The sequence below is a fragment of the Leptopilina heterotoma genome, unplaced genomic scaffold (genome assembly GCF_015476425.1).
Source record: "Leptopilina heterotoma isolate Lh14 unplaced genomic scaffold, ASM1547642v1 Lhet_228, whole genome shotgun sequence".
NCBI classification, from domain to species: Eukaryota; Metazoa; Arthropoda; class Insecta; order Hymenoptera; family Figitidae; genus Leptopilina; species Leptopilina heterotoma.
The window spans coordinates 4,680,818-4,707,864 of record NW_025110946.1 but is presented as its reverse complement, the minus strand read 5'-3'; the positions used below and the strand labels follow the sequence as shown (position 1 = coordinate 4,707,864).

The 27,047-nt window shown below is 28.3% G+C and overlaps 1 protein-coding gene across 13 annotated transcripts in view; it reads left to right on the top strand.

Annotated features, from left to right (window-relative positions):
• LOC122502398 (CUGBP Elav-like family member 4) overlaps positions 1-27,047 on the top strand; it is an 829,562-nt gene that overhangs the window by 351,200 nt on the left and 451,315 nt on the right. For all 13 annotated transcript variants that reach the window (XM_043612426.1, XM_043612431.1, XM_043612424.1 and 10 more), the window contains one exon: positions 26,062-26,110. In XM_043612426.1, the coding sequence (XP_043468361.1) occupies positions 26,062-26,110 (49 nt within the window). The remainder of the gene's footprint in view (positions 1-26,061; positions 26,111-27,047) is intronic.

The following is a 27,047-nucleotide window of genomic DNA, read 5'->3' as shown; positions in this document are numbered from 1 at the left end:
TTAGAATATCATCACTATAAAGTACTTTTTACATAAAGTAAATCTACACGGAGAGAAAAATCTAGCTTATTAATAGTATGACACTACCTATACTAATTTCGCATGACTATAGTCACGCTTCAAACGCATGAATTCATACCCAAAAACCATGGGTCCACGCTTCACCATGGTTTTTCGGTATGTTTTCATGCGTTTGAAGCATGACTTTAGTCCATGCGAAATTAGTATCGGTAGTGTCATACTATTGAAGCTAGATTTTTCTCTCCGTGTAGAAATTAAGATACTTATTCAATAAATTAAATAAGTTATTAAAAATGTCACTAAATATCTATAATATATTCAAAATATAAGTAAAAACTGTTGATTTTTTTTCACATTGAGTCTGAACGTTCTAGAAATATTCTTAGGACATTCTAGAGATATTTTTATAATATCCTGAGGATATCCTGGATATATCACCATGATAACCTGATGATACCCTACGGAGGTCCTAGGGATATCTTAAAAATATCCTACAAATCGTCGGTTTGGATATCCCATGGATAACCTTTGCATATACTAGGATATCATATGGACTATGGGATATCATACTTTTATTTAGGACATCCTAAGGATATCCTTTTGTTGTGTGGGTCTGTTTCAAGATATCGATTTAACATCAACATCTTAAATTGTTCATTTTTCTGTGCAGGATAATAATAAATCTATTAGTTTTTAATAAATAATTGTTATTTATAGTACTTTAAACGACCAGAATTATAACAGAATACCTGCAGACTTTCAGCATACTGTCTGCAGACAGGAGTCTGATTAAAGTCTGTGGAATGTCTGCAGACTTTCTGCAGATTTTTTTACTTGGGCAGAACTGGCACTTAAATATGTACAGTATTCAAAAACTCTTTTAACGCAATTTTTTGTTTTGATGCCTACGTTTTATGGAAACTATTGTCAAACAATAAGTAATCACAATTTGATTCATGTCGCTGAAGATGTTGAATATGTGAAAACGTCATTATGAGAATTTTCAGCGTTTCCATTTGAGAATTGCTTGGGATTATTTCAAATTAATTTTCACAATTTGAGGAACAATATCCTTCCGCCCTTTTATAAGAGACAATTTGATTCATGTCGCTAAAGATGTTGAATATATGAAAACGTCATTATCAGAATTCTCAAATGGAGACGCTGAAAATGACGTTTTCATATATATTCAACATCTTCTGCGACATAAATCCAATTGTCTCTTATAAAAGGGTGAAAGGATATTGCTTCTCAAATTGTGAAAAGGATTGCAGAAATAGAAAATTGTCCACAAGATTATCTAGTTCCTGATCGAAGGATTTAAAAAAAATATTTGACAAAATGGCATACTGTCAAAGTCATGAGCATGATTTTGGTTAAAAAAATAAAAAGTCGATTTCAGCTATAGGAAAAAAGTTTTCATAAAAAAAGAAGTCCTTCGATCGGGAACTAGATAATTTTATAATAAATGTAAATAAATTTCACTTTTGCATTTCAGACAAACTATACTTGCGGAATGTTAGTCATGGCTCATATCTCAGAAAGTTTTGGATAAAATTTTTTTTTTAAATTAAAGCCTTATGTATGTACTTTTAGGTAATAAATAGTATTTTTAAAATAGGGGACTGACATAGGCCGATGGAGACTTGCTATACCATGACAGCTGGATTTCACAAAACCGATGGCAGATTGTTATGGGATATGATTGAATATAACATTTGGAACGGATTAGAGGAAAATCTAGCAAATTATTTAGACAAAACAACTCTACTTTCAAACTCAGTACAACCCAGTCAACAAAAATTCCAGTTTCTCAAGATTATTAAAAATGAACAATGTCAACCAAAGTGCTACAACTACAACGTGTACACTACCGTCCAAAAGTATCAGGACGATTACATTCGACTCTATGAAAAAACATGCCATCACTTTTTCAATCATATCTCGGAAATAAAAGGAGGTACAAAAAAACTTTTTAAAAATCTAGAAAAATTTAGATAAAATTTTTCTAAAAACACAGAAATCTTCGTTAGAATTTCAACTTTAAAATAAGCCTTCGAAAATTAAAAAAGGTTAATCTGTCTTTGATATGTCATTAAAAATGTGAAGCCGTGTTTCGACCGATTGGTGCATTCAAATTCAACTGTGACGACTCGATTGTGGCTTCGCGCGGCAGCGAATGAGAGAGAAAACAAGAACGAATTCATGTATGGGAACGATGAACTTTTGAGTTTCTTTATATTACTCGTGAAACATAATTATTTATTATTCTCTAGTAAAAATTCGTCCCTGTTTTCTCTCTCATTCGCTGCCGCGCGAAGCCACAATCGAGTCGTCACAGTTGAATTTGAATGCACCAATCGGTCGAAACACGGCTTCACATTTTTAATGATATATCAAAGACGGATTAACCTTTTTTAATTTTCGAAGGCTTATTTTAAAGCTAAAATTCTAACGAAGATTGCTGTGTTTTTAAAAAAATTTTATCTAAATTTTTCTAGATTTTTGAAAAAGTTGAAGTCAAGAGACAAAAATGAGAAAATTTGATAATTTTTTTTATATCTTTCTCACTCTACAACTCAAAAAATAGTCAACGAAATGACTTCAAAGACGGCTTATTTTACGCAGAATTTAATTAGCTTTCTAACCGTATTTAAGTTTTTTTTGTACCTCCTTTTATTTTCGAGATATGATTGAAAAAGTGATGGCATCTTTTTTCATAGAGTCGAATGTAATTGTCCTGATACTTTTGGATGGTAGTGTATATTTATATTTCACGAGATTGTCTGGAAGGCAGTTTTGTAAAAAGTGCAATGAGAAAGGTCCCGGTAAGAATCAAGAAATAGCCGAGTATGTAAGGCTGAAAACAAGTGTATACATAAATGAAATAACAAATAATCATGGAATTTTGAGCGTCTTTTATAAATCTATCTTTTTTTAAGTAGAATTTTACACACACACACACACATATATATATATATATATATATATACAGACAGATTGGCTCGGTCGGATAAATGCCTGGCTCGGTGGGCGGACCAAGGGTACTTGGTTCGCGCCCATTAGCCTGGGATTTTTCCGGCACGTGAGATAATCTGAGCGGGAAGTTTGACGTCGAATTATAATGATGTGCACCGTCGATTATTGTCCGGTACACACCATTAGAATTCGACTGTCGATAAACCGGTTGTACTCGAAGAGGTTTTCTACAGTTTCCCTCTCCACTGGCGAGAAAACCCATTAGACGGGTGGTCCAGGCAAATGCGAGTACTCCTAATTTTCAAGTCGCTCTGTAGGCGCAAAAATTTAGTATTAAGAAATGTTTGTAAGGAATGTTCTACGGTTGTAAAAACACTTGTATAGCCAAGATTGTAGGCTTAAGACGGGTGTATAAACAAATAAATAAATAATTATATATATATATATATATATATATATATATATATATATATATATCATTATTAAAATAACAAACCGAAATACCCGTTAAATATGCGAAAAAAATGTTAAAATTGTTTGACCAAAACTTTCTCTAGTTCTACAGTCATGTGAAACATGATAGTGTGTAAAGGATTGATTAGAGGAAAGTCACGAAAGCTCTAATATTTTGTGGGACTTTGTACCCGATGGACTGTGTAATCGCTATTTGTTAAAACGTGTACTCTCGGTTTGTGGGAGATATATATTTGATGCATTCTATATGCAACGTTAAACTTTCCAGGAGAGAGGGAAAGAGATAGTACAAAAGGGTGGCATATCTGAGTTCCGGTATCTAACAGATAGAAGGTCTCCCTGACTACAAGAGTAACAACAAACACCTGATGGTAATAACAAACTCAAAGTTTAATTTCCTGGCTTGTGAACAATAATGTAAGTGACTTCACTTACATCCACACTATATGTATTCTTACGTCCTTTCTTTTTCTCTCTCTCTTTGGAAGCCTTACAGTCAATATGTGTTAACATGATAAGTGTCATGTAATATTACACATTTGATTACTATGAAACGTTGTTGTTTTCTGTATTTTTATTCAGCAATTTAAAGTCACCTTCAAACCGATAGCGTGTTTTCCATGAGCTTTTTTTAATCCAGACACCATATGGCTTTACATTGGTAGTTCTGCGTCATTCAGAGTGATAATACCTAATAATATAATTTAACTGAATAAAGAAAGAATTATTACATTTCATTTAAAGAATAATTTTAGATGAATAAGAAAATAACTGTATTTGAAAATAAGTTTTCATTAATGAATAATTCATTTTATAATAACAATTTATTATTTTACTCACTCATATGTCAAAAATTAAAAATATTAGAACAAAATTAATAACACAGGCCAACAAAATTTGATTTAATTTACTTTCCAAGAATCAGACAATACTTTTCCGAAGGATTTCGACGTGCTGAATCCGAATCTGGCCTCAAAATAGACCCATCACGTCAGCTTTTCGAGATATTTTAACCTAAAAGTGCAAAAAACCTGTTTTTAGTTATATTTGATGTCATGTAACATCAAGTGATAATTTTTTATTTAAAAAGTCAATATTGCGTCTAAAAGTGCTACTCTTCCCCTTTAATATCCGTTTTGAAAATTTAAAAAATCTTCATTTGTCTCTGAGTAATCGTTCATTGAATTTTTTGAGTTTGGCGAATTCTTCGAAAACTAAGTAGAAACACAAAAACTTCGATAATAAAGCAGATTTTAACTACAAACATCTTAATTTTAAATAGTTCTAAGGATTTTCGATATAACTGAATACAAATTCGATATCAGATTAACAGAATTCAAAATGGCATATTTGAGGAAAATACAATCAATTTGAAATAAATCGTCTGCCATATTGTATACGTCATTTTGAATTTTGTGAATATAATATCGAATTCGTATTCAGTTATATCGAAAATCCTCAGAACTATTTAAAATTTAGATGTTTGTAGTTAAAATCTGCTTTATTATCGAAGTTTTGTCTGTTTCTACTTAGTTTTCGAAGAATTCCCCAAACTCAAAAAATTCAATGAACGATTACTCAGAGACAAATGAAGATTTTTTAAATGTTCAAAATGGATATTAAAGGGGAAGAGTAGCACTTTTAGACGCAATATTGACTTTTTAAATGAAAAAATTATCTCTTGATGTTACATGACATCAAATATGACTAAAAACAGGTTTTTTGCACTTTTAGGTTAAAATATCTCGAAAACCTGACGTGATGGGTCTATTTTAAGGCCGAATTCGGATTCAGCACGTAGAAAACCTTCGGAAAAGTATTATCTGATTCTTGGAAAGTAAATCTTGTCGGCCTGTGAATTGTACCTTATTCACACTACGGGAATAGTATACACATAAATGAATTAAAAAATTTATTTTATTTATTATTCTCTAATTTTTACCTGACAACTATGTCAATACTGCCATTATAGAAATGTACTGCAGTTTTATAACATAATGCCGATTGTTGTCATGGTTCAGAATGTCCGTAATGGCATTATGCAAATATACTACCGTTTCTTTGCTGCGTCAGTACACCAAAAAAATAAATTTTGTAAATATTAAAGAATTATTTAAATACCCTGTCAGATTATGGAGACAAATAATTTTATTTGCAAAGTTATGATTGAGAACCAAAAATCTGTGATTTGTCAATTACAATTTGATGCCAGTTTTTTCATTCTTATCAAAAATAACCTTAGAATTTAACTTATTTAGTCCCAAAAGCCCGCTTTCTCTCTTCACATTTGCACTTACTATTTACAAAGATGGTGGGCTAAAAAAAATTTGTACATTGTGTTTCTTATGTATTTTTTGTCCACTTTCATAATCTGCAAGAATATTTAACTTTTGACTTAAGGATTAAAAGTTATAATTGTTTAAACAAAAAAAACGCAAAATTTTTTAATTTTTGTTGCATTAAAACTGTATTTTTGATTAGAAATCGCTTCAGGAAAAATTTGGACTGACAAAATATTGCGTCTAAAATATATGACACATTTTCTTATTACAAATGATTAAAATTAGTATAGAAATAAAATCTATGATAAAATTTTATCACTATGACTAATTTATCAATATTTTAAACAATTTTTATAAACAAATTGTTTTTTTTAACTCACAAATATTAAAAAAAATTTGTTTGTTTACATATCTCTCTTATTTTGATAGTTGCAATGAATGTTGAGGATAAAAATTGTTTAATATTATTATTTAACAATGTTGTAAACAAATTAAGAATTATTATTGACAATAAATGAACCTGAAAAATAGTGTCTTCTTCCACCGATTTTTTTTACTGTTTCTCTTAATTAATTAATGGCATCATGGATATGTTCGGTAGACCTTGCCGTGGTGGCAGGGCTTTTCACTAAATGTGACGCGATCTGAAGAAAGGGACCTTAGAAGCAAAAAATTATAGGTTATGTTTGCAATTTTTTAAATGAAAATACAAAAAAAGGATCAACTGTCAATATAAATCATTAAAGTTTAAGTCTTCATTAAAACTAAAATATTTAATAAACACTGATTTTAATTCGAAATAAGTAAAAAGAAACTTTCAAACAAGAAAAAAGTAACTCTAACCCAACCTTAAAATGATTTGCTTCTAAGGTCCCTTTCTTCAGATCGCGTCACAAATGACAACCAAACAGCAAGAAAAAATGGATTCACAAAATTCAAAGAAGGTACCCCATGTCAGCAGGCCGGAAACGGGAAATCTCACCATCAGTCCCAGGACTGATGCTCAAGTGCGCGCGGATTGTGGAGGCACACAATTTCTTGCAGTGCCACGGGTGGTCGTGGAAAGATTAGACACACAAAACATCGTGGAAGGAGAAAGGAAGGGCTTCGCGAGATATGCTTGCGGCTCAGAAAGGAGGAGGCGACTTGTTTCGACAAAATGGAGTTGGAGGTTGCTAAGATAATGAAGTCTTGTGACATTCAGAGGAACGTCAACAGGACGGTAAAAGATGGACTCAATGTCATTGAAGTCCTGCTGAAAGAGGAAAAAGTAAAGCATGCCGTGGCCGATGAGTCGGACTTCGATTTGGCATGCGTTCTCAGCGGTGCGGAGTGTAACCGCAAAGACCGTAAGGAAAAGAGTTTCTATAGGCATAATCTCAAAAGAGTCATAAGAGATGCTCAGAAAAGGAAAAGAGAGAGGGTGACAGACCAGAGAAGACTCGAACCCAAACCGATAAGAGGAGTTATTTATAACATTGTTAAATAATAATATTAAACAATTTTTATCCTCAACATTTATTACAACTATCAAAATAAGAGAGATATGTAAACAAACAAATTTTTTTCAATATTTGTGACTTTAAAAAAACAGTTTGTTTATAAAAATTATTTAAAATATTATTAAATTAGTCATAGTGATAAAATTTTATCATAGATGTTATTTGTATACTGAGTTTAATCATTTGTAATGAGAAAATATGTCTAGAATTTATTTTTCTTACTATTCAAAATTTTAGATATTTTGTCGGACATTTTTGAGTCACCATTTTGAATTTCGAAATAATTAAAATCTCTAGCAATTCCTAAATGAAAGGTCATAAATTAATTTGCAATTTATTATACATTTCAATAGTTATTTTTAACCAATTAATTATTATTTCTTTTGGGATTTTTTTTATCTCCAACCGATTTCAGTTCTCACTCGGTTTTGACAATCCGCCAAAGTAGTTTTCAAAATATATCATTTTACTAAATTGAGATTTGTATTGTGTATCAAATTTTCTGCTTTCAATATGCCGAAATCTAAACACACCAAAAGGTAAATAAACCAAACACAAAAGTCGCACTTTTGTAACAGCCATTTTTCCTACAAAAATTAATGGTGCTGTTAATGCACTCTTAGTACGGTCTGCGCATGCACAGAGAGTAAAAGAGTCTCAGGTCACCAAAAATTAAAGTGTTTGACTATATCAACCGCACAAACGATGAAGAAGTTTTTACCCTTTCCCTTGTAATTACAAGGAGGAAAGGGAAAAATTTTCCCTTGCATATGTTGAAGGTCCAATCGCTGACGTGGGACTTCTTCATCGTCAGTGCGGTTGATATACTCAAACAGTTTATTTTTCGCGACGCGTCAAAAATCCTATTTTACACCTGTAAATATTGGTAAAATAACTAATTAAAATGACCTCATTTTAATTAGTTATTTTACTAATTGCTTTTTATTGCTCATAGTCAAAAACGATTTCATTGGACACTTTGACACTCTAATTTTCCATTTTTTTTAGAGAAAGTGTAAAAATGTTAATTTTTGTAGGAGAAATGGCTGGTACAAAAGTGCGATTTTTGTGTTTGGTTTGTATACCGTTTGGTTTGTTTACATTTCACAACTTGGACATACCCTTACAAAAAAAATTTTTTTTTAAACAAATTATTTAAAAAATAATTTTTAAATAAACAATTTTTTAAAAAGTGACGATGCAGATTTAAAACATAATTATTATTTTGAAAGCAAAATATCAAAATTATTATTAAATTTAATTGTTATTAACAATTATTTAAACAATTTCTTAACCAAGTTTGCTTTACTTGGAAAATTTTTTTTCTTTATTGAATGAGAAGTTTATTAGTAGCTCTGAAATAAGCTTAAAAAACATTATTTGATTTGTCATATAAATTTTAGAAAATTTATTAATTTATTTTTAATAAAAAATTTTTAAAACATTAATTATTTAATAATAATAATTTAAAACAACCACAGCACAATTAACACACTTATCCTATCGTTAGTAGGTACACTACCGGTCAAAATTGAAAGACCACCCATTTTCAGGTGATTGAAAAACATTTTAAAACATAAAATGTATGGAAACTAAAATATTTTTCTTTTTAGTTTTTGAAAGATGTTAAAATTTTGAAAAGAACAAGATCTTTTAGAAGTCATTTGGCCAATATTTTATTTAGATATTTTTAAAGAAATCGTCATTTTCAATGTTTTACAAAAATTTGAATAAATTCTAAAATATAATGAACGCTTTTTAATTATTTTAAGCTTATTTTAAAGGTCATTTGCTAAACTATAAGAATTACTTATAGGCATTAACGTGTAATTTTTTTCTTAGAAAATGCAGGCCGTCAAACTTGGACCAAAAAAATTCAAAAAGATTTTCTGTACTAAAAACTATTTTAGAAAATATATAAAACAATATATGGTGTAGATTTTTCAAGAAAATTTAATAAAAAAATACGTTTGAATTTTAAAAATAATTTTTCTGTTAATAAGAATGTTTCAATTTTTTTATATTTTTTTGGTTCAACTTTGACGGCCTGCATTTTTTAAGAAAAAAATTACACATTAATTCCTATAAGTAATTCTTATTGTGTAGCAAATGACCTTTGAAATAAGCCTAAGATCATTAAAAAGCGTTCATTATTTTAGAAGTTATTCAAATTTTTGTAAAACATTGAAAATGGCGATTTTTTAAAAATATCTAAATGAATTATTGGCCAAACGACTTCTGAAATATCTTGTTCTGTTCAAAATTATATCATCTTTAAAAAAATGAACAGAAAAAAATTTTAGTTTCAATAAATTTTATGTTTTAAAACGATTTTCATTCGCCTGAAAATAGGTGGTCTCTCAATTTTGACCGGTAGTGTATGTGATATCATTATTTATTTACGCAAAAATATTTCATAAAATTTATTAAATTTTTGTTAAGAAAAATGTTTATAAAAATAATTAAATTTTAAAGAACTTTTTTTTAAGCTTTTATTTCAGAGCTAGGTAAACTTCTGATAAACTTCTGATAAACTTCTGATTCTATAAAGAAAAAATTTTTTCCAAAAAACGCAAACTTGGTTAAAAAATTGTTTAAATAATTGTTAATAACAATTAAATTTAATATTAATTTTTATATTTTGCTTTCCAAAATAATAATTATGTTTTAAATCTGCATCGGTATTTATGTAAGGTCCGGAAAAATACACCTCTCTAGGTATAATATGTAAAAAGTTAGTAATTAACAATAATAATAATTTGTTTAAACAAATAAAAATTTAAAAAATGCACAGTATTTTAATCGGCTGAACCGTTTTCAAGTGATGCGCGAACAAAGTTTTGCATACAGACAGACAGAAATTTTTTTTTTACATTTTTCGAATTCTAATATCTCAAAACGAAAATATATATAAAAATTTTCATGCTTGGAGCAATGTACAGACAGAAGTCTGATTTTATTAATATAGATAGATATCTTAAAAAAGTTATATCTATATTAATAAAATCAGACTTTTGTCGGTACATTGCACGAAATTAATTTTTTCTAGCATAATTTATTTAAATTTGAACAACGGAGAATCCAAAAATGGTAATAGAAAATTTCTTGTCTGTATGTGTGTATGTAATATGTATGTCCGCAACATTTTGTTCGCGTATAACTTGAAAACGTCTAGACCGATTGAAGTAAAATTTGGCAATTTCAAATTTTATATTTTTTAATGCATATCTTTTAAACTTTCTGTAATTAAATATTGCATGTTATTTAGTCATATTTTAGCATAATTTTGAAAAAAATACTATCCTATAACTATAAGATGAAAGTAAATATAAAAATTTTTTTAATATCAAAAAATTGAAAAATTATAATTGACAGACCAATTACTATCAAGCTTAATTCAGTAGTATTTTTGGGGTCTCTGATAAACTTTTGACGTCAAAATAATGAAATTTACAATTATTCGTTTATCGAATTAATCAAAAATTTTTCAATTGCAAAAAACTTCGAAAATATTAAAAATGGAGATTTTTTATGATAAAATTGATACTGCAGGAATTTAAGAATACCTGTGATACGATACTTGCATTAGTATCTGAGTTTTTCCCAGTTTTGTCCAAATTTGTCCAGGTGTATCTTTTCTCATCAAATATAAATTTTCTTGATAAATATTAACAATAAATAAAACTACAAATGGCTACAAAAATTCACTTATTTTATGAAAATACTCTTCGATGGGTTTTTGTTTTTACTAATACTTTTAACAGGGGTTCTACCAACTGGAAAAAACGGAAAATATGCAGGAATTTAATTTAATCGGGAAAAAACTGTAAATTCAGCCTGCAATATAGATCTCATTTTAGATTTTAGCAATTATGATACAATTAGTTTGAATTTGACTTTACTATAACTCCAAAAACTGGTGGAAATTTTGGATTAACTTATAATAAAATAATTAAATTTCTACAAATAATTGACAAACATTGTTCTCTGCATTTTAATTAATTAAAAATAAATTATTTGATGATAAAAAGTCAATCACTGATTTAAAATAGTAATATTTTTCTAATGAAATAGTTAATGGTAGCTAATTATTATTTTTTCCGGTCAAATTAAATTCCCCGCTATTTCCCATTTTTCGAGACTGGTAGACACACTATTGAATGTATTTGTAGAAACTAAAACCCGTCGAAGACGTGTACGACAGCTAGTATATATATATATATATATTTATATATATATATATATATATATATATATATATATATATATATATATATATATAATTAATAAATTTATAACAATCTGCAAAAATTAAAAAAAAACAATTTATTTTTGAATTTTTTGATAAATTTATAACTTTTGATCAGCTCAATATTTTTTTGATCAATTATGGCTAATATTTTAAGTTAGACTAATACCTAAAAAAATGCCAAATTTTACTTCAATCGGACAAGACGTTTTCCAGTGATGCGTTAACATAATTTTGCAGACATACATACAGGAATTTTTTTACTACCATTTCTGGATTCTCTGTTTAAAACGATAAAATATGCTAGAAAAGATTAATTTTGGGCAATGTACAGAGAAAAGTCTGATTTTATTAATATAGATGGGGCGTTTCATTTGAAAACGACATATGATGTCTCAGATTTTTCTTATATTATGAGAAATGAGAGTGATTAGGGTCCTAATGAAGTATACTAAGTAACAATAAAAAATTATTTTTATTTTTCTAGATATTTGCATTAAAAAAATTTTGTTAAATTTTTTTATTTTGAAAATAACTTTTTCTTGCTTTGAGTTACAAAAAATTGTTCTGAACATTTTTTTTGTACTCAAAATACTAAACTTTCAGAAAAAAATTACTAAAAATAAAAATTATGAATTTTAGGTTAATTTGTTTAAACAATAAAATTTGTTTTTAGTACACGGAGAAAAATTTATTCATAATGACTACAATAGTTTATATTACTGTTCGGATATGTGACCACTTTTTGTGATGATTACTATAGCTGTTGTAAGGAGTACAAACATGAACGTTTCCCTTACAACAGCTATAGTAATCGTTCCTACTCAATTCTTAACACATTACATAGTCTTCGTAATCATTCCAAAAAGTGGTCACATATCCGAGCTGTAATGTAGACTATTGTAATCATTAAAAAAGAATTTTTCTCCGTGTATTTAAACCCTTTCTCCCTGTTTCTCAGGTCTAAAAAAATCATGAATAATGTTGATAATATAATAAAACTTTCCTAAAATTTTGAGCTTAGCGTTATTTCTTGTTTTCGAGAAAATAATTCCTAAAGATTACAATGCAAGCGCTCCGCTCAGCGAAGAGCTGTCCGCCAGGTGTAAAAAAGCGCCAATATTGGAGTTATTATTGAATAAGGAAAGAAATGTTAATTTGTACATTTAATATATTTTAAATATTTAATAATTTAACAAAAAACGGTATGCTGCCCCCGAAAATTCAAGAAGACCAACGAGTGATTTTATTTTAAATTCAAAAGATTTTTTTAATGTCGTTAGCAGAGGAATAACAATAATAAAATTCAAACATTGTAGTAAAGAAGAACACAAAAAATTGAACATAATTTAGTTGATGGATTCCAATAGGATCGTTCATACACGTAGAAACATGAATTATACAATTAGGATTATAAAAAAAGATCATACTGAATATTATCTGATTAATACTCATTATAATCTATTATTAACCTTTCAATGTTTGCAATTGTTAATTGTAACCATTATTTCATTCCTAATTAAAAAATGTTTTATTTTAATTAATACGGATTTTTTTCAGACTTGAGAAACAGGGAGAAAGGATTTAAATACTAAAAACAAATTTTATTGTTTAAACAAATTAACCTAAAATTCATAATTTTTATTATTAGTAATTTTTTTCTGAAAGTTTAGTATTTTGAGCACAAAAAAGATGTTTAGAACAATTTTTTGTAACTCAAAGCAAGAAAAAGTTATTTTCAAAATAAAAAAATTTTACAAAAATTTTTTAATGCAAATATCTAGAAAAATAAAAATAATTTTTTATTGTTACTTAGTATACTTCATTAGGACCCTAATCACTCTCATTTCTTATAATATGAGAAAAATCTGAGACATCATATGTCGTTTTCATATGAAACGCCCCAGATAAATAAAATAAATAAATTATGATTAAATTTAATTTAAATTAATTTAATATTAAAAGATAGGTACTTAAAGTTTTCCGATATCAAAAATTTAATATGCACTTTGTGCAATTTAAACGAAATAGAGTCTTTAAACCATTTTCTTTCTGACTGTCCAATTTATAATGGGTACAGAGAGTTTTATATATCCAAAATAATGGCAGATTTCCAAGGTTTAGATAGAATGACTGAACCCTGTTACGTGCCGGACGAAGCAAGTATTAGAAGTATTTGCTTCTACATAATTAACTGTTTACTGTTGCGTTCTTTTATGTCAAATGAGTAGTATCTATATGAGTGTAAGATAAGTTTTTTATTTTGTTTTGTTGTATTATTATGTATAGCGGAGCCCTCCTCCAACGAAATGTAAATTTCCAAATGTAGAAAATAAATTATTATTATTAAAAATTAATTTAATAAATTGACCAAATATATAGTATAAGCTTTATTGGTTTAGATAAGAATAATTTAATGAATACATTGAAATGTATTTCAAAGACACTTTATTAATCAAAAATATTTTTAATTAATTCATTTAAAAAATTTTTAAATCTCTTAGTGTCGAAGAGTGGGTCAGGGGATTGGATAGAAAAAATACATCTGTACATAAGTTCATGAATCTTGCATCTTGAATAAACTAAGAGATTCTGTAGTGGCTAGAGCAACTAGCTAACCAACCCGTTTTCTAACAAATAAACAATGTTATTTGTTCTCGTCTCGCCCCTTCATGGAACGAAGTAGGGGAGAACTCACACGATGGGATATTTCGGCGATCGGGACAAGAGGGTGGTTAGCTTTCCTGGTCTAAAGCAAGGATTCCTGTCCCATTCTCTATCTACTACCCTATCCTGTCAGTACCAGCAAATTCTCTCTCCCTCTGTTTGGTGCGAATAGTGTTTGAGCAAGGCCAAAGTGATGAAGGGTGGACGTATAGCTAACAGACAATAGCATCCAAATAAATAGCGTTTTGCTATACTTTAATGCTGCAAAAACCTTTGTTCACTCTGAATCCTACGGACTTCACTTCTTCTTTCTTCTTTCAATTCTGCCACTCAAAACACCCTTCAATGATCGAAAAAGTATCAAAGACAGCGGTAAGAAATTGCTTGAATAAAAGACACAACATCCGACAGTCAAGTGTGCTTTACAATTTTATCTTAAAAAATGGTTAGTCTTTATGTTTTTTTAGTTTTCAATTGGAGGTGCTGTAAAAACTTATAATAACTTGTACAAAATACCACTTTTCCAAAAATCAGTTAACGTACACTATCGTCGCACCTTTTTTAGAAAAAGGCACACCTTTTTCTAAAAATGCGTTCAGAACCTAGTGGATCCTGTATGACAGCTAAATAATGAAGCAAACATTTTAAAAGAATTTTATTTGAATGACACATGGGTACACAGGGGTTTTTGGGGTTGCTGATTACGAATCTGATGTCTGATTTTCAAAATTCAAAATCGCCGACCTAATATGGCAGACCAAAAATGCAAAAAGTTATTGGAATTACACGAAACTTGGTACCCAGGTGTTTTTAGGGTCGCTGATGACGGATCTGATGTCAGATTCGTATTCAGCAACCCCAAAAATCCCTGAGTAATGAATTTAAGGAAAATTGAAACAATTTTTAATTTTTATCCCACATATTGGATCCGCTATAAGTTGACTTAAATTTCTCGAGAAGGAAATATTTCTCGCGCTTTACATTTCTAGTCGTTTCGTGAAGGGTTTTAATTTATTTTATAGATAAGAATGTGCTTATTGTTGCTTTTTTAAGTGTTTTTAAATATCTTTTTATATTTTGTGTTTCCATTGCATTGTATTGTATACAAATCATTTTTCGCAAAATATTATATTTGGGGTGATGTGCAACACTTTTTTTGGGGTGGACGTAACTACTTCTTACGTGCCATAACTGCGATTTACATGATGAATAAAAAATGATTAGTTATTTTTCCTTAATTATATTCCTTATTCAGTTATGAATAAATAAAAAATTAAACAAAAAAAAAATTTTTTCTTTGATGAAATCTCCACTTTTTAGAGGTCAACTATACCTTAGTAAATTTTTTTTTGGCAGATTTCGATTAGTTTACATTGAAAAAGCCTAAAATTAATAATTAAAGAGATTTTCATGGATATTTATGCATTAAATACCTAAATTTTACTGGTGTTGCACATCACCCCAACTTTTTTGGAAAATGCAAAAACAGACGTTTTTAAAAAAGCGAAAAATTTGTAGGAAAAATTTAAAATTCTGAAAATCTAATAATGCAGAAATATTCTATTATAATGCCTCTAAGTCATTCAATTTTGAAATATTTAAAAATTTAAATATTTGACATGTTTTTCGTCCAACGTAAAAAAACGTTGCACATCACCCCACAACACCCTATATTTTTTTAATTTATTCTCATCGAGATTTTTTTAGGTCCTTATTTGGGTCCCCTGAAGAGATACCTAAAGGTATTTGCTAAATATCTTTAGTCAGATTTTTTATATTTGTTGTTAAAGCTAAAAATGAACCCTGGGGCGAAAAGTTAAATGTATTTTTACATGTTGTTAAAAATGTTTTTTACATTTTTCGTTTTTTTGGGTTTATTTGTTTAAAAATTATTTATTTGAGATTGGACAAGTACTCTGTCAAAAAACAAGACCGTTCACGTGAAATATACCAAAAATATTTTTTTTTTGAAATTTAAATTTATTAACTTTATAACTATTGTAAAGCTTTTGTTAAATTAACACAGATCTTTTATTAACTAAATTACTTGTTTGCGTATACTTTAACTTATCTACTACTTAACACCTATCAGAAAATAGTTTTAGTAGGCTAAAAATAGAATTTAACATTTAGCTCTAGCATGGGGCGAAAAGTTAAAAAAAATAAAATTTTTAAAAAAGGACAAAACATGTATTGTATGCTAAATTATCAGAAACTTTTTTATTGAAAGTTGTAGAGGACAAGTTGCCCTACAATATTGATATATCAATATTTGCATCTAAGCGGATTATATTGTCTAAAAAATCATTTATGAAAAATTTAACCTTTCGCCCCAGTCTCTCCTATGAATAAAAATATAAATAATTAATAGAATTGCTTTTTTTGTAAAGAGTTTAAATAAAAATATTTTTCTTATTTTCTTTCATTACAATCTTATTTATTTAAATTAATGACTGAATTATTATCATTGTTAATAATTATTTAAACTTATATTTTATGTAACACTATTAAGAATTATACACAGAACACTTAAAACTAAGAATGAAAAATTTCGCACGCACGGGGGATCGAACCCTAGACCTTGAGGACACAAGTTGAATACGCAACACTTCAAGTTCCTTTTGAATTGTAGGACCGTTATATACAGTACTAAGATAATAAATTGACTGAAATATATTTATTAAAAAGAAATATTATAAATGTACAGTGCCGCTCAAAAGGATTTGCCCACCCTACGGCATGCAAGGGTATTACAAAAAGTTTTGTATCTTCAATAATAATAAAGATAAAATCTTAATCAAATATTTATTTTATAGCTTAAGTATTTGACTTGAAACGATGCCAAAAAGAAATTAAAAAAAAATGTTTATTGTTTAATTGCTGGAAATAAAAAAAATTTTTTTTACTTTTTTGAAAAATTTCAAATTAATACAATTTTTGAAAAAATCATCACATTTAAAATCTAGAAATGTCATTTAAAAGCATTTTTTGTCACCTTTCAAACGATTTTTTAAAAATTGCTCTACGATAATTTTTAAGAAAGATATGATCATTTGTTTATAAAAATAGCCTATTCTATAATAAAATTGTAACACTTGTTCTAGAACACTGTTATTTTTTTGGTCTAGAACAGTTATAGTACATGCACACTGGGCAGATTCATAATCAGTGACCCAAGAAACCCTCGAGGAACAAGTATCAAATAATTCTGATAAGCTTTCAAAATATTTCAAGCAAATCTATTTGCTTCTTACAGTTTTTGGCGCCATATTGGATCCGCCATTTTGAATTTTGGAAATCTGATGTCAGATTCGTAATCAGCGACCCCAGAAACCTCCAAGTAACGAGTTTCAAACTATTTTAATGTGCAGAAGCAAGAATATCGATTTTCTAACTTTAAGAACGTTTTTCTCGAAAACTTGATTTTGGGGGTAAGGTCCTTTTTACTTACCAGGTAACATATATTATTGATTTTTGTGTTTTTATAGTGTTCCTTTATTTATATGACAAATATTTTTATTTTTTAAATATTTTATTAAATTTTAAAGAGTTTTTATCAAGAAAAATTATATATTATGTTAAGTTTACCTGCTTTCAATTTGCAGTGCAAATTTTTTGTTACCTTTTCTAAAAGTTCTTCTTAAGTTTCACTACAGATACAATATTTCATAGCAATCTTTAATTCATTTTCAATTTTTTTAGTTCACTTTGAACTATTTTTTCGTTGAATAAAATAGAAATAAATATTACGTGATATTCAATGGATTTTTGCCCCGGCTTTTTAACCCCCAACACCAGTTTTTCTAAAAGCTATAATAAATTATAAATTTAGATCAATTTTCAAAAGTTAACTTCATATATGTATGTTTTAAGTATAGTTTTCTCCTCATGTACAAATATTTACTTTGATTTCCAGTTCACTTATGTAAACATGGTGTAATATGTTTGAAAAAATTATCAAAATGTTTTGTGCTGAGCAACTCAAAAGTTAAAATTTCAAAAAAAACTATATATTATTATTATAGATACAACTTCCACACTAGAATCAAAAGTTGCGTATTACCTTATAGTACAAAAATATCTGATAAATCGGTTTAATAGTTTTTGAATAAAATTCAAATGGCTTTTTCTCATCATGGCATTTTCATCCCCTTCTACCCTAATACAGGCAAACCTCGCTATGGCGGAAAGCAATCAGACGATTCCGCCGTAGAGAGGTTCGTTAAAATGCTATTAGTGAGTGAACGTTCAGCACGGTGCGTCTAGTCAAAATTAAATGAAAAATGATATTACCTCAAATTTTTTTGTTGACTCTGTATCCTAGCCCTATATAGTCATATCTTATGAAGAAACGAAAATTGTAAGTTTAGCGCTTTCTTTTTAACGACGTCAATTACATTTTTTGATAATTTTTACATTTTTCAACATATTTTATATCATTTTAAACATAATTATATAATTGCGTAAAAACTAGAAAGTAAATATAGATCCAAGAGAGTGATGCTGCCAAGTTGTATATTTTTTTATAATTTTTGTGCTCATTTCATGAACACTTTGCTTCCTCATAGAGGTAATAATAACAGAAATATATGAATAACTTTTCATAAATATGGTAAAAGTGATTAAATTTTGGGTCAATAAATGTATTTTTAAATACCCTATAAGATAGTTATAATAGTTTAATAGTTAAACAAAAATTTTCAAACAAAAAGGTTGAGAAGATGTCTTTTTCCACAATTTTTGATTTTTAAAATACCAATTATTTCGAAATTTATTATCGAATTAGGTTCAAAAGTAGGTCAATCTACATTTATAGGTATTCTAACATTTTTTAAAGTTATGGGCAAAAAACGTTTTTTTGCAAAATTAAAAATCAAAAAAAAATTTAGTTAAACTTTATTAATATATCAGAAAGTACTCTCACTTTATGTCCGCAGGTGAGATCTACAATTTAAAAAAAAATTCAACCCAAAAGCTCTTCATGATTTCGAGATATTTATGAAAATGTGATGTTTACACACACACACATACGGAATGACATTTTTTAAAAATGTCATTTTTGAAATCTCAGGATTTCAAAAATAACATAAAGGTCGAATAACATAAAGATATGTCAAAAAATCGAACTCGAAAAATTTTGGTATTACAATACTTCATCTATGAGGAAGTAAAATGATATAAAATATGTTGAAAAATGTAAGAATTATCAAAAAATGTAATTGACGTCGTTAAAAAAAAGCGCTAAACTTACAATTGAGGCTCCCAATTCAAGAACCGGTCGGACGCTCCCCAGGAGGAAAAGTCGGACGAATGTCGGATTATACAACCGCCTGGGATCCGCGCCCGTACGGACCGCCAGCACCGATGGTCTGTACCGATTCGGATCCTAAAATGCAACCGGCGCGGAACAGATTAGGCTCCGACTTTTGGATCCGCCTTTCTACTTTCGTCAGTACTGGCGCGGTACTGGATTTGTTCCGCCTGCGGATTTCATTCTTCTACGGGCGTCGGAAGAATGACGGATGTTAGGTCTGTACTGGCTCGGTGCTGGGGCGGATCCGACTGCGGATCTCGTCATTTATTGTTATAGTTTACATTATCAGTATAATCATAAATTTATTTTATTATTATAATTAATTATTACAATAACTAATTGCATTTATTATAATATTATTATTAGTTAACCAATAAATAAATTAATAATAGTATTTATGCAAAGGAAGAATATAAGAAACTTAATTTTTTCATTATATATATAAAAATCCAACTTTATTAATGTGCAATTAAATAAATAATTTTTAATAAATAATATATTAATTTGAAAGAAGTAAAATATATTTAACTTGAAAGAAAATGTGATCAATATATTATAATGCCTACAATAAATAACATATTAAATACAATATATAAAAAAGAGATTATTATTAATTAATTAATAATCTCTTTTTAATTTAAACAATATATTAAGTAATTATTATTTATTGACACTTTTCTGCAAATTAAATAATTAAAAAAATGTGTTGTGCATTAAAATTTTATTCAATTTAATACTATTACTTATATGTTATAAATTGTTTTGCAGTAAAGTTATGTTCATATTATTCGATATATTATGTAATAAAATATTAAAAAACATAATAATAAAAATATAACATTTTTTTAAACGAAAATATTGAAATATTCATAAATACACATTCAGTAAAGTATTGAAAATATACCGGTATTACATCAGTTCGTATTTCCAAATTGCCTATTGCCGCGTAGTAATTTTACAATTTTTATTTCAGCTAGTGAGACTTGAAAGCATTTAAGGTTTGAGAGTTCCATGCGAGCGTAGCATAGTGGTTAGCGTGCGAGATTTCGGTGCGTAAATATTCGGTTAGGCGTAGGTTCGTACCCCCAAGCGTTAGGATTTTTCAAATGTGTATGTAATAAAAAATTGCGTTTAAGTGTATAAAGAAATAAAAAAATGTGTAAAGTGAACTGTCAATGAATTGTCATCCGTATTTATCTTTTGCAATTAATTATTATTTTTTATTGATATTTGTTGAAATTATCATTTTGATCCGAGCCGGTTGTCAGGCGGTAGAATGCCAGCATTGCCAGCGCACATCTGACTAGGAAATGAAAGATCCGCAGTCGGTACAGTGCCGGGTCCCAGCCGGTTGAATTATACACGGAACGGCTCTTCGCGGCCGGTTACCAGGCGGTAGAATGCCAGTTCCGAGACGGATGGCCAGCCAGCTCCTGGCCAAGTCATCTTTTGGTAGAATACCAGTTCTCGAGGGGTTCCCAGCCAGTACCACTACTCCGGCGTCGGTACAGGCGAGGATCCGCGCCGGTTGGAAATTTCCCACTGGGTCGGACGACACGCCCAACTGCCAGTCAGTGAGCAGTGAGCGCCTCTGGGCCACTCCCCAGTGAGAAATTTCTTACCGGTCCAATATCGGTCCAATATTGGGAGCCAAGAGACTAATCATCGGTCCAATAAAGGCTCCCAATATTGGACCAATATGAGCTGATGCTTGGGATGTAACGGATTCGCCAAGCATCGGTTGTTAATATTGGTCCAATATTGGCCGAATATTGGCAACCAAGAGAAAAAAATTTTTTTAAATAAATTTTTTTAATTAAATAATAATAATAAAAAATTAATGTTTATAATTTTTGTTTAATATATTTATTTGTTTAATTATTTATTTTTAATAATTCATGTAAATAATAAATAATTTATTATTTATAAATTATAATTATTTAAAAATGCAGCAACTATTACACGGAGAAAATTTATTCCTGAAATTTTACTGAATTTAGTTCGGTAAAACTGGGATGAAGTGTCAAAACAGTAATTTTTCAAGAACTAGACTGTAAAAGAAATTGCATTGAAAAATAATGTAAAAATCATAAAGCTCACGATACATGTATTAGCGCTTCACTTACAGTTCGGTAAAACGTAAGCCAAGTGCTCGCTACATTCATATTTATTGAATAGTTCGGTAAAACGTAAGATAAAGTCTTCGGTATAACTGACGAGTTGCAATTTATTGAATAGTTCGGTAAAACGTAAGATAAAGTCTTCGGTAAAACTGACGAGTTGCAATTTACTGAAAGTTCGGTAAAACTTGAAGAACAAAAATAAAAAATAATGTTACTTCAGTAGATCTATATTAATACTGCCGTAACTCTCAATTAACCTACTTTAATCACTACCTAAACCCCCTAAAATTGTTTACGAACAAATACTAATTGATACACCTGCCTACAGTACATTCTAAACGCATACACTAATACACACATCGCACGCTTTACATTAATGCTTCAGAAAGTTTCAACTGTCCTTATATATTAATCTCAATTTTATTTCACCGCTTGTGAGAAAGATTCAAATTAATAAACTATCGTTGTACAAAATTAAAAATTATTTATATTAATGAATCATTTCTAACTATATTCAAGGTCAATTTATGAAATATTTTTAAATTATGTTTTTATTATTATAATTAAAATGTTTAAATTTGTATTTAATGTAATAAAACAATAATTTATGAAAATCCTTATTATTCTCAAATTTTTGTGTTTAAAATTAAAAATATACATATTAAAAGTGCAAGTTGGAAATTATTAAATTAATTAATAGAAAATTAATCTTTCTGAAATATTAAATAATAATTGTGAGGTATTAAAAAGCGAAAAGGAAATAAGCAAGTAAGCAAATAAGGAATAAAGTAAGCAAGAAGCAAATAAGCAAGTAAGAAAGTAAGCAAATAAGAAAGTAAGTAATCAAGTAGGAAATAAGCAAGTAAGCAAAGTAAGAAAGGAGGAAATAAGCAAGTAAGTAAAGTAAGCAAGAAGGAAATAAGAAAGTAAGCAAGTAAGCATATAAGGAAGTAAGTAAGCAGAAAGGAAACAAGCAAGTAAGCAAGAAGGAAATTAGGAAGTAAGCAAATAAGTAGGTAAGTAAGTAAGCAAAGTAAGCAAGAAAGAAATAAGCAAGTAAGTATGCAAATAAGAAAGTAAGCTAGTAAGCAAGCAAGTTATTTCCTTTTTGCTTACTTGCTTACCTACTTATTTACTTACTTACATACTTACTTATATGTTTAATTGATAACTTATTTATTTCCTTTTTGCTTACTTACTTATGTTTACTTGCTTACTTACTTGCTTACTTACTTACTATTATTCATGTTTAATTAAAATGAATAAATTATATGTTTAAAAAATAAGTATGTTATTGCTATTTTATATTTTCTTTTTATATGATTTGAAAGCATTTATTACATATTTGGCAATTAATAAGTGTTTAAAATAATTAATTAATTGAATTTTAATTTAAATAATAATAAAATGATTATTAATTAAGTCTAAATAAGTTGGAAAAATCAACTATTAGTGTGAAAGTCTTTCATTTGACTGCGGGACACTTGAAATAAAGTATTTTAATCCAGAAAACTAAAACTTTAGGCAAGTCAAGGAAGTTTTACCGAACTATTCCTGAAAACTAACACTTTAGGCAAGTCAAGAAAGTTTTACCGAACTATTCCTGAAAACTAACACTTTAGGCAAGTCAAGAAAGTTCTACCGAACTATTCCTGAAACGTTAGTGCCCGTCAAGGAGGTATTTATTTAATTTACATTAAACGTTCAGTTTCAATTTTTTTTCAACTTTTACATTACTAGTTCTTAAGGGATAAAGATATAACATTAGATTTTAAATATTGTTACCGAAAAAATAATATAAAAATTATTAAAAATTACGATTATGCTACTATATCCCAACTTTATTGAAAAATTCGGTAAAATATAAGGAACAAATTTTCTCCGTGTAGGAAATAGCATTCTGCAAAAAAATTCTATCATTAAAAAATCAATGATAGGCGAGAGATATCCGCGTCATTAAATAGATTCGCAGATACCTATACTCTGGTCTCGCGACGAATCTCTCGATACTTATATACACTGGAGTCGCTGTGTCAGTTGCGAGAACGGTTACAGCGTCCCTCTTTCGGCAGAGATAAGAATTGTCACGTAAACTGCGGGTATAATAAGGCCGTCGGTAAAGCGATTTAGCAGTTTACGTGACAATTCTTATATCTGCCGAAAGAGGGATGCTGTAACCGTTCTCGCAACTGACACGGCGACTCCAGTGTATATAAGTATCGAGAGATTCGTCGCGAGACCAGAGTATATCTGTGAATCTGTTTAATGACGCGGATATCTCTTGCCTATCATCTGCGAATCTATTTAATGACGCAGATATCTCTCGCCTATCATTGATTTTTCAATGATAGAATTTTTTTGCAGAATGCTATTTCCTAATAGCTGCTGCATTTTTAAATAATTATAATTTATAAATAATAAATTATTTAGGGGAGAGGTACGCACGTTGAGACACTAAGATATTATAACCTGTGTAACTGATAAAAAATATATAAAAATTTCGATTAATTATTTTTGTGCAAAATAAAATTTTATTTTTTGATTATTTTTTTAAGTTAATTTTTAATGTTTTAATTTTTTTTCTTTGAGCTAAAACCATCAAAATAAGTAAATAAACAACAAACAATTAGAATCTGACGTAATTATTCATTTTGTTTCAATTTAAAATAAATTACTATGGGTGTCTCAACGTGCGTACCACTTTTTTTTTGGTCAAAAATAACATGTTTAAAAAATCAGCTATAAATTTTTCAATTTTGTCCAAAAAAATAACTTTCTTTGGCAATGTTGTAGCCCTGGACAATACTTTTAAGAAAGTATTTCGAATTTTTCGCTAAATTTTGTTTTTTAAAAATTATAACTGAAAAACAGAACCCGTCTCAACGTGCGTACCTCTCCCCTATTATTTACATGAATTATTAAAAATAAATAATTAAACAAATAAATATATTAAACAAAAATTATAAACATTACATTTTTATTATTATTATTTAATTAAAAATTTATTTAAATAAATTTTTTCTCTTGGTTGCCAATATTCGGCCAATATTGGACCAATATTAACAACCGATGCTTGGCGAACCCGTTACATCTCAAGCATCAGCCCATATTGGTCCAATATTGGGAGTCAATCGGTGCTCAGCACGGCAACCAATATTGGACCGATTAAAGTCTATTGGCAATTTCTCACTGGGTCACTGCTACCCGACTGGTACTAGCGCGTGTCTTCCGAGCGTCCGACCGGTTCTTGAATTGGGAGCCTCAATTTTCGTGTCTTCATAAGATATGTCTATATAGGGCTAGGATACAGAATCAACAAAAAAATTTGAGGTAATATCATTTTTCATTTAATTTTGACTAGACACACCGTGTCAGGGATGTATCAACCATTTTAAATCATATGATCTTTAAATATGAAATAGAAGTTATGATAATTATTTATTAATAAGCTTATTTAAAAATATGTATTAAAAATCATTGAATACTTGCAAAGAATTTTGTCAAAAAATTTGAGAATAATTGAATTCCTTCGCAGAATTTTATTATTTATGAAAATAATCGAATTATCGCGAAAAATTTAATTAAAATTTATAAAAATCTTAATGAAATTCTTTTGAAGAATATCTTTAAACTTTTTTTAAATAATGGAGTTTCTTTAATAGTTATAATTGAAAATTTTGAAAGTAATTGAATTATACAAAGAATTTTTTCAACTTTTTAAAATAATCGTGTCTGTTAATAGGTAATTTTTAATATTTGATTTTTAAAGTTTATTAAAATTGTATTGAAAATAATTGAATTTCTCAGGAGAATTTTATTATTTATAAAAAATAATTTAATTTTTTGCGATGAATTTTAAATATAATTATTTTTTTTAAAATTACTTTGATTTGTTATTCTATTTATTTTATTATTCTTCATGTTTATTTTTTATAATATATAAAATATATCACAAAATAAACAAAAAATATAAATCAAATACAAATTAAATAATTTAAATAAAAAAACATCCATATAAAAATTACAATTCAAAACTTTTCGGCCCTGAATTTTATGGCACTCACACAGTCACAACTCTTACTGATATAATCCCTTCTACTTCTACCTGGCGAGTTTCCGCCGTATAGAAGTCTGCCGTAGCGAGGTTTGCCTGTATATAATAATACTATAAATAATAACAAAGTATTTTAATTAGTTAGTAATAATTTATTATTATATTATTATGATATACTTATTATTTAATAATTAATAATAAATTAATTATATGTTTGATGTTATTGTTTATGAATAATGTTTTTTAAAGTCTTGGAAAATATTTTAATAGTTAATAAATCAAATGTTGTGTTGTCATTAATAGTGGCATAAAATATATAATTTGCATTTTCTGACTCTCTTACTCTTTACTTACCTTAACAACATGTAAGTAACAATATTTATTTTTCTATTTCAGATGAACCGTCCTATTCAAGTGAAACCAGCGGACAGTGAAAACCGCGGAGGTGAGACTAAACAATCAAAATTTATCATAATATTTATATTACTGATTATGCAACCAATCATGAAAATGAAAACTAATTAACATTTCAGACCAAATTGAAAATAATCAGAAAATAATAAACACTTTTTATTTTAATTACGACGGAAGTATTCGACTTTGTCAGCATTTAATGACATCTATTAGATGTCATCTAAACTCTTTTGTTTAGAGTTAGGTATTCATCATGTGATAATTATATCGATATGGTTGTTGGCATATTATTATCGAAATTAAATTAAATTATTGCTCTTTTCGTCTAACATTAAATAAACACGATCGTACATATAGACATAATTATTTTTTATTTGGAAAATAAATCAACTAGAAATTTAACTGCAATTTAATAGATTAAATCAAAAGGAACATGTTTTTACAGGATTCTGTGATTAATTAGAATTGCGGTTAATTTTTTATGTGTCATAGAATTACTTTCTTTTCATATATTCACAGCACTAACATTCATTACTATCATTTTAAAAATTTGTATTTTCCTCAGAAACAACTATGTATTATATAAGTACAATTATTTCATAAATATTAGTAACATTCATGAATAATCTAAATTTCTATTGGTAATTCAAATATTTTATATGTGCAATGGCATTTCCTATAAGGATATGCATTAAAAATATTTAAACTCAAAAGTTGAATTTTAAGTGTCCAGGAGAGCTTTGATTTCGGCTCGGATTTCAGCCCAGAAAAATTTACGTGCCCTTCTACGGTCCATCGAGAATATCATTTGAGCTCAATATTGTGGTCAATGTTGCTTTGTCTGGAAATTTTTATGCAATATTGAAGCAACATTGCCTTGTATGTTATAATATACACCTAAGTATATAAGAATATAATACTAATTATATAATAATATATATTATATTACTATATTACGATAAAAAGTT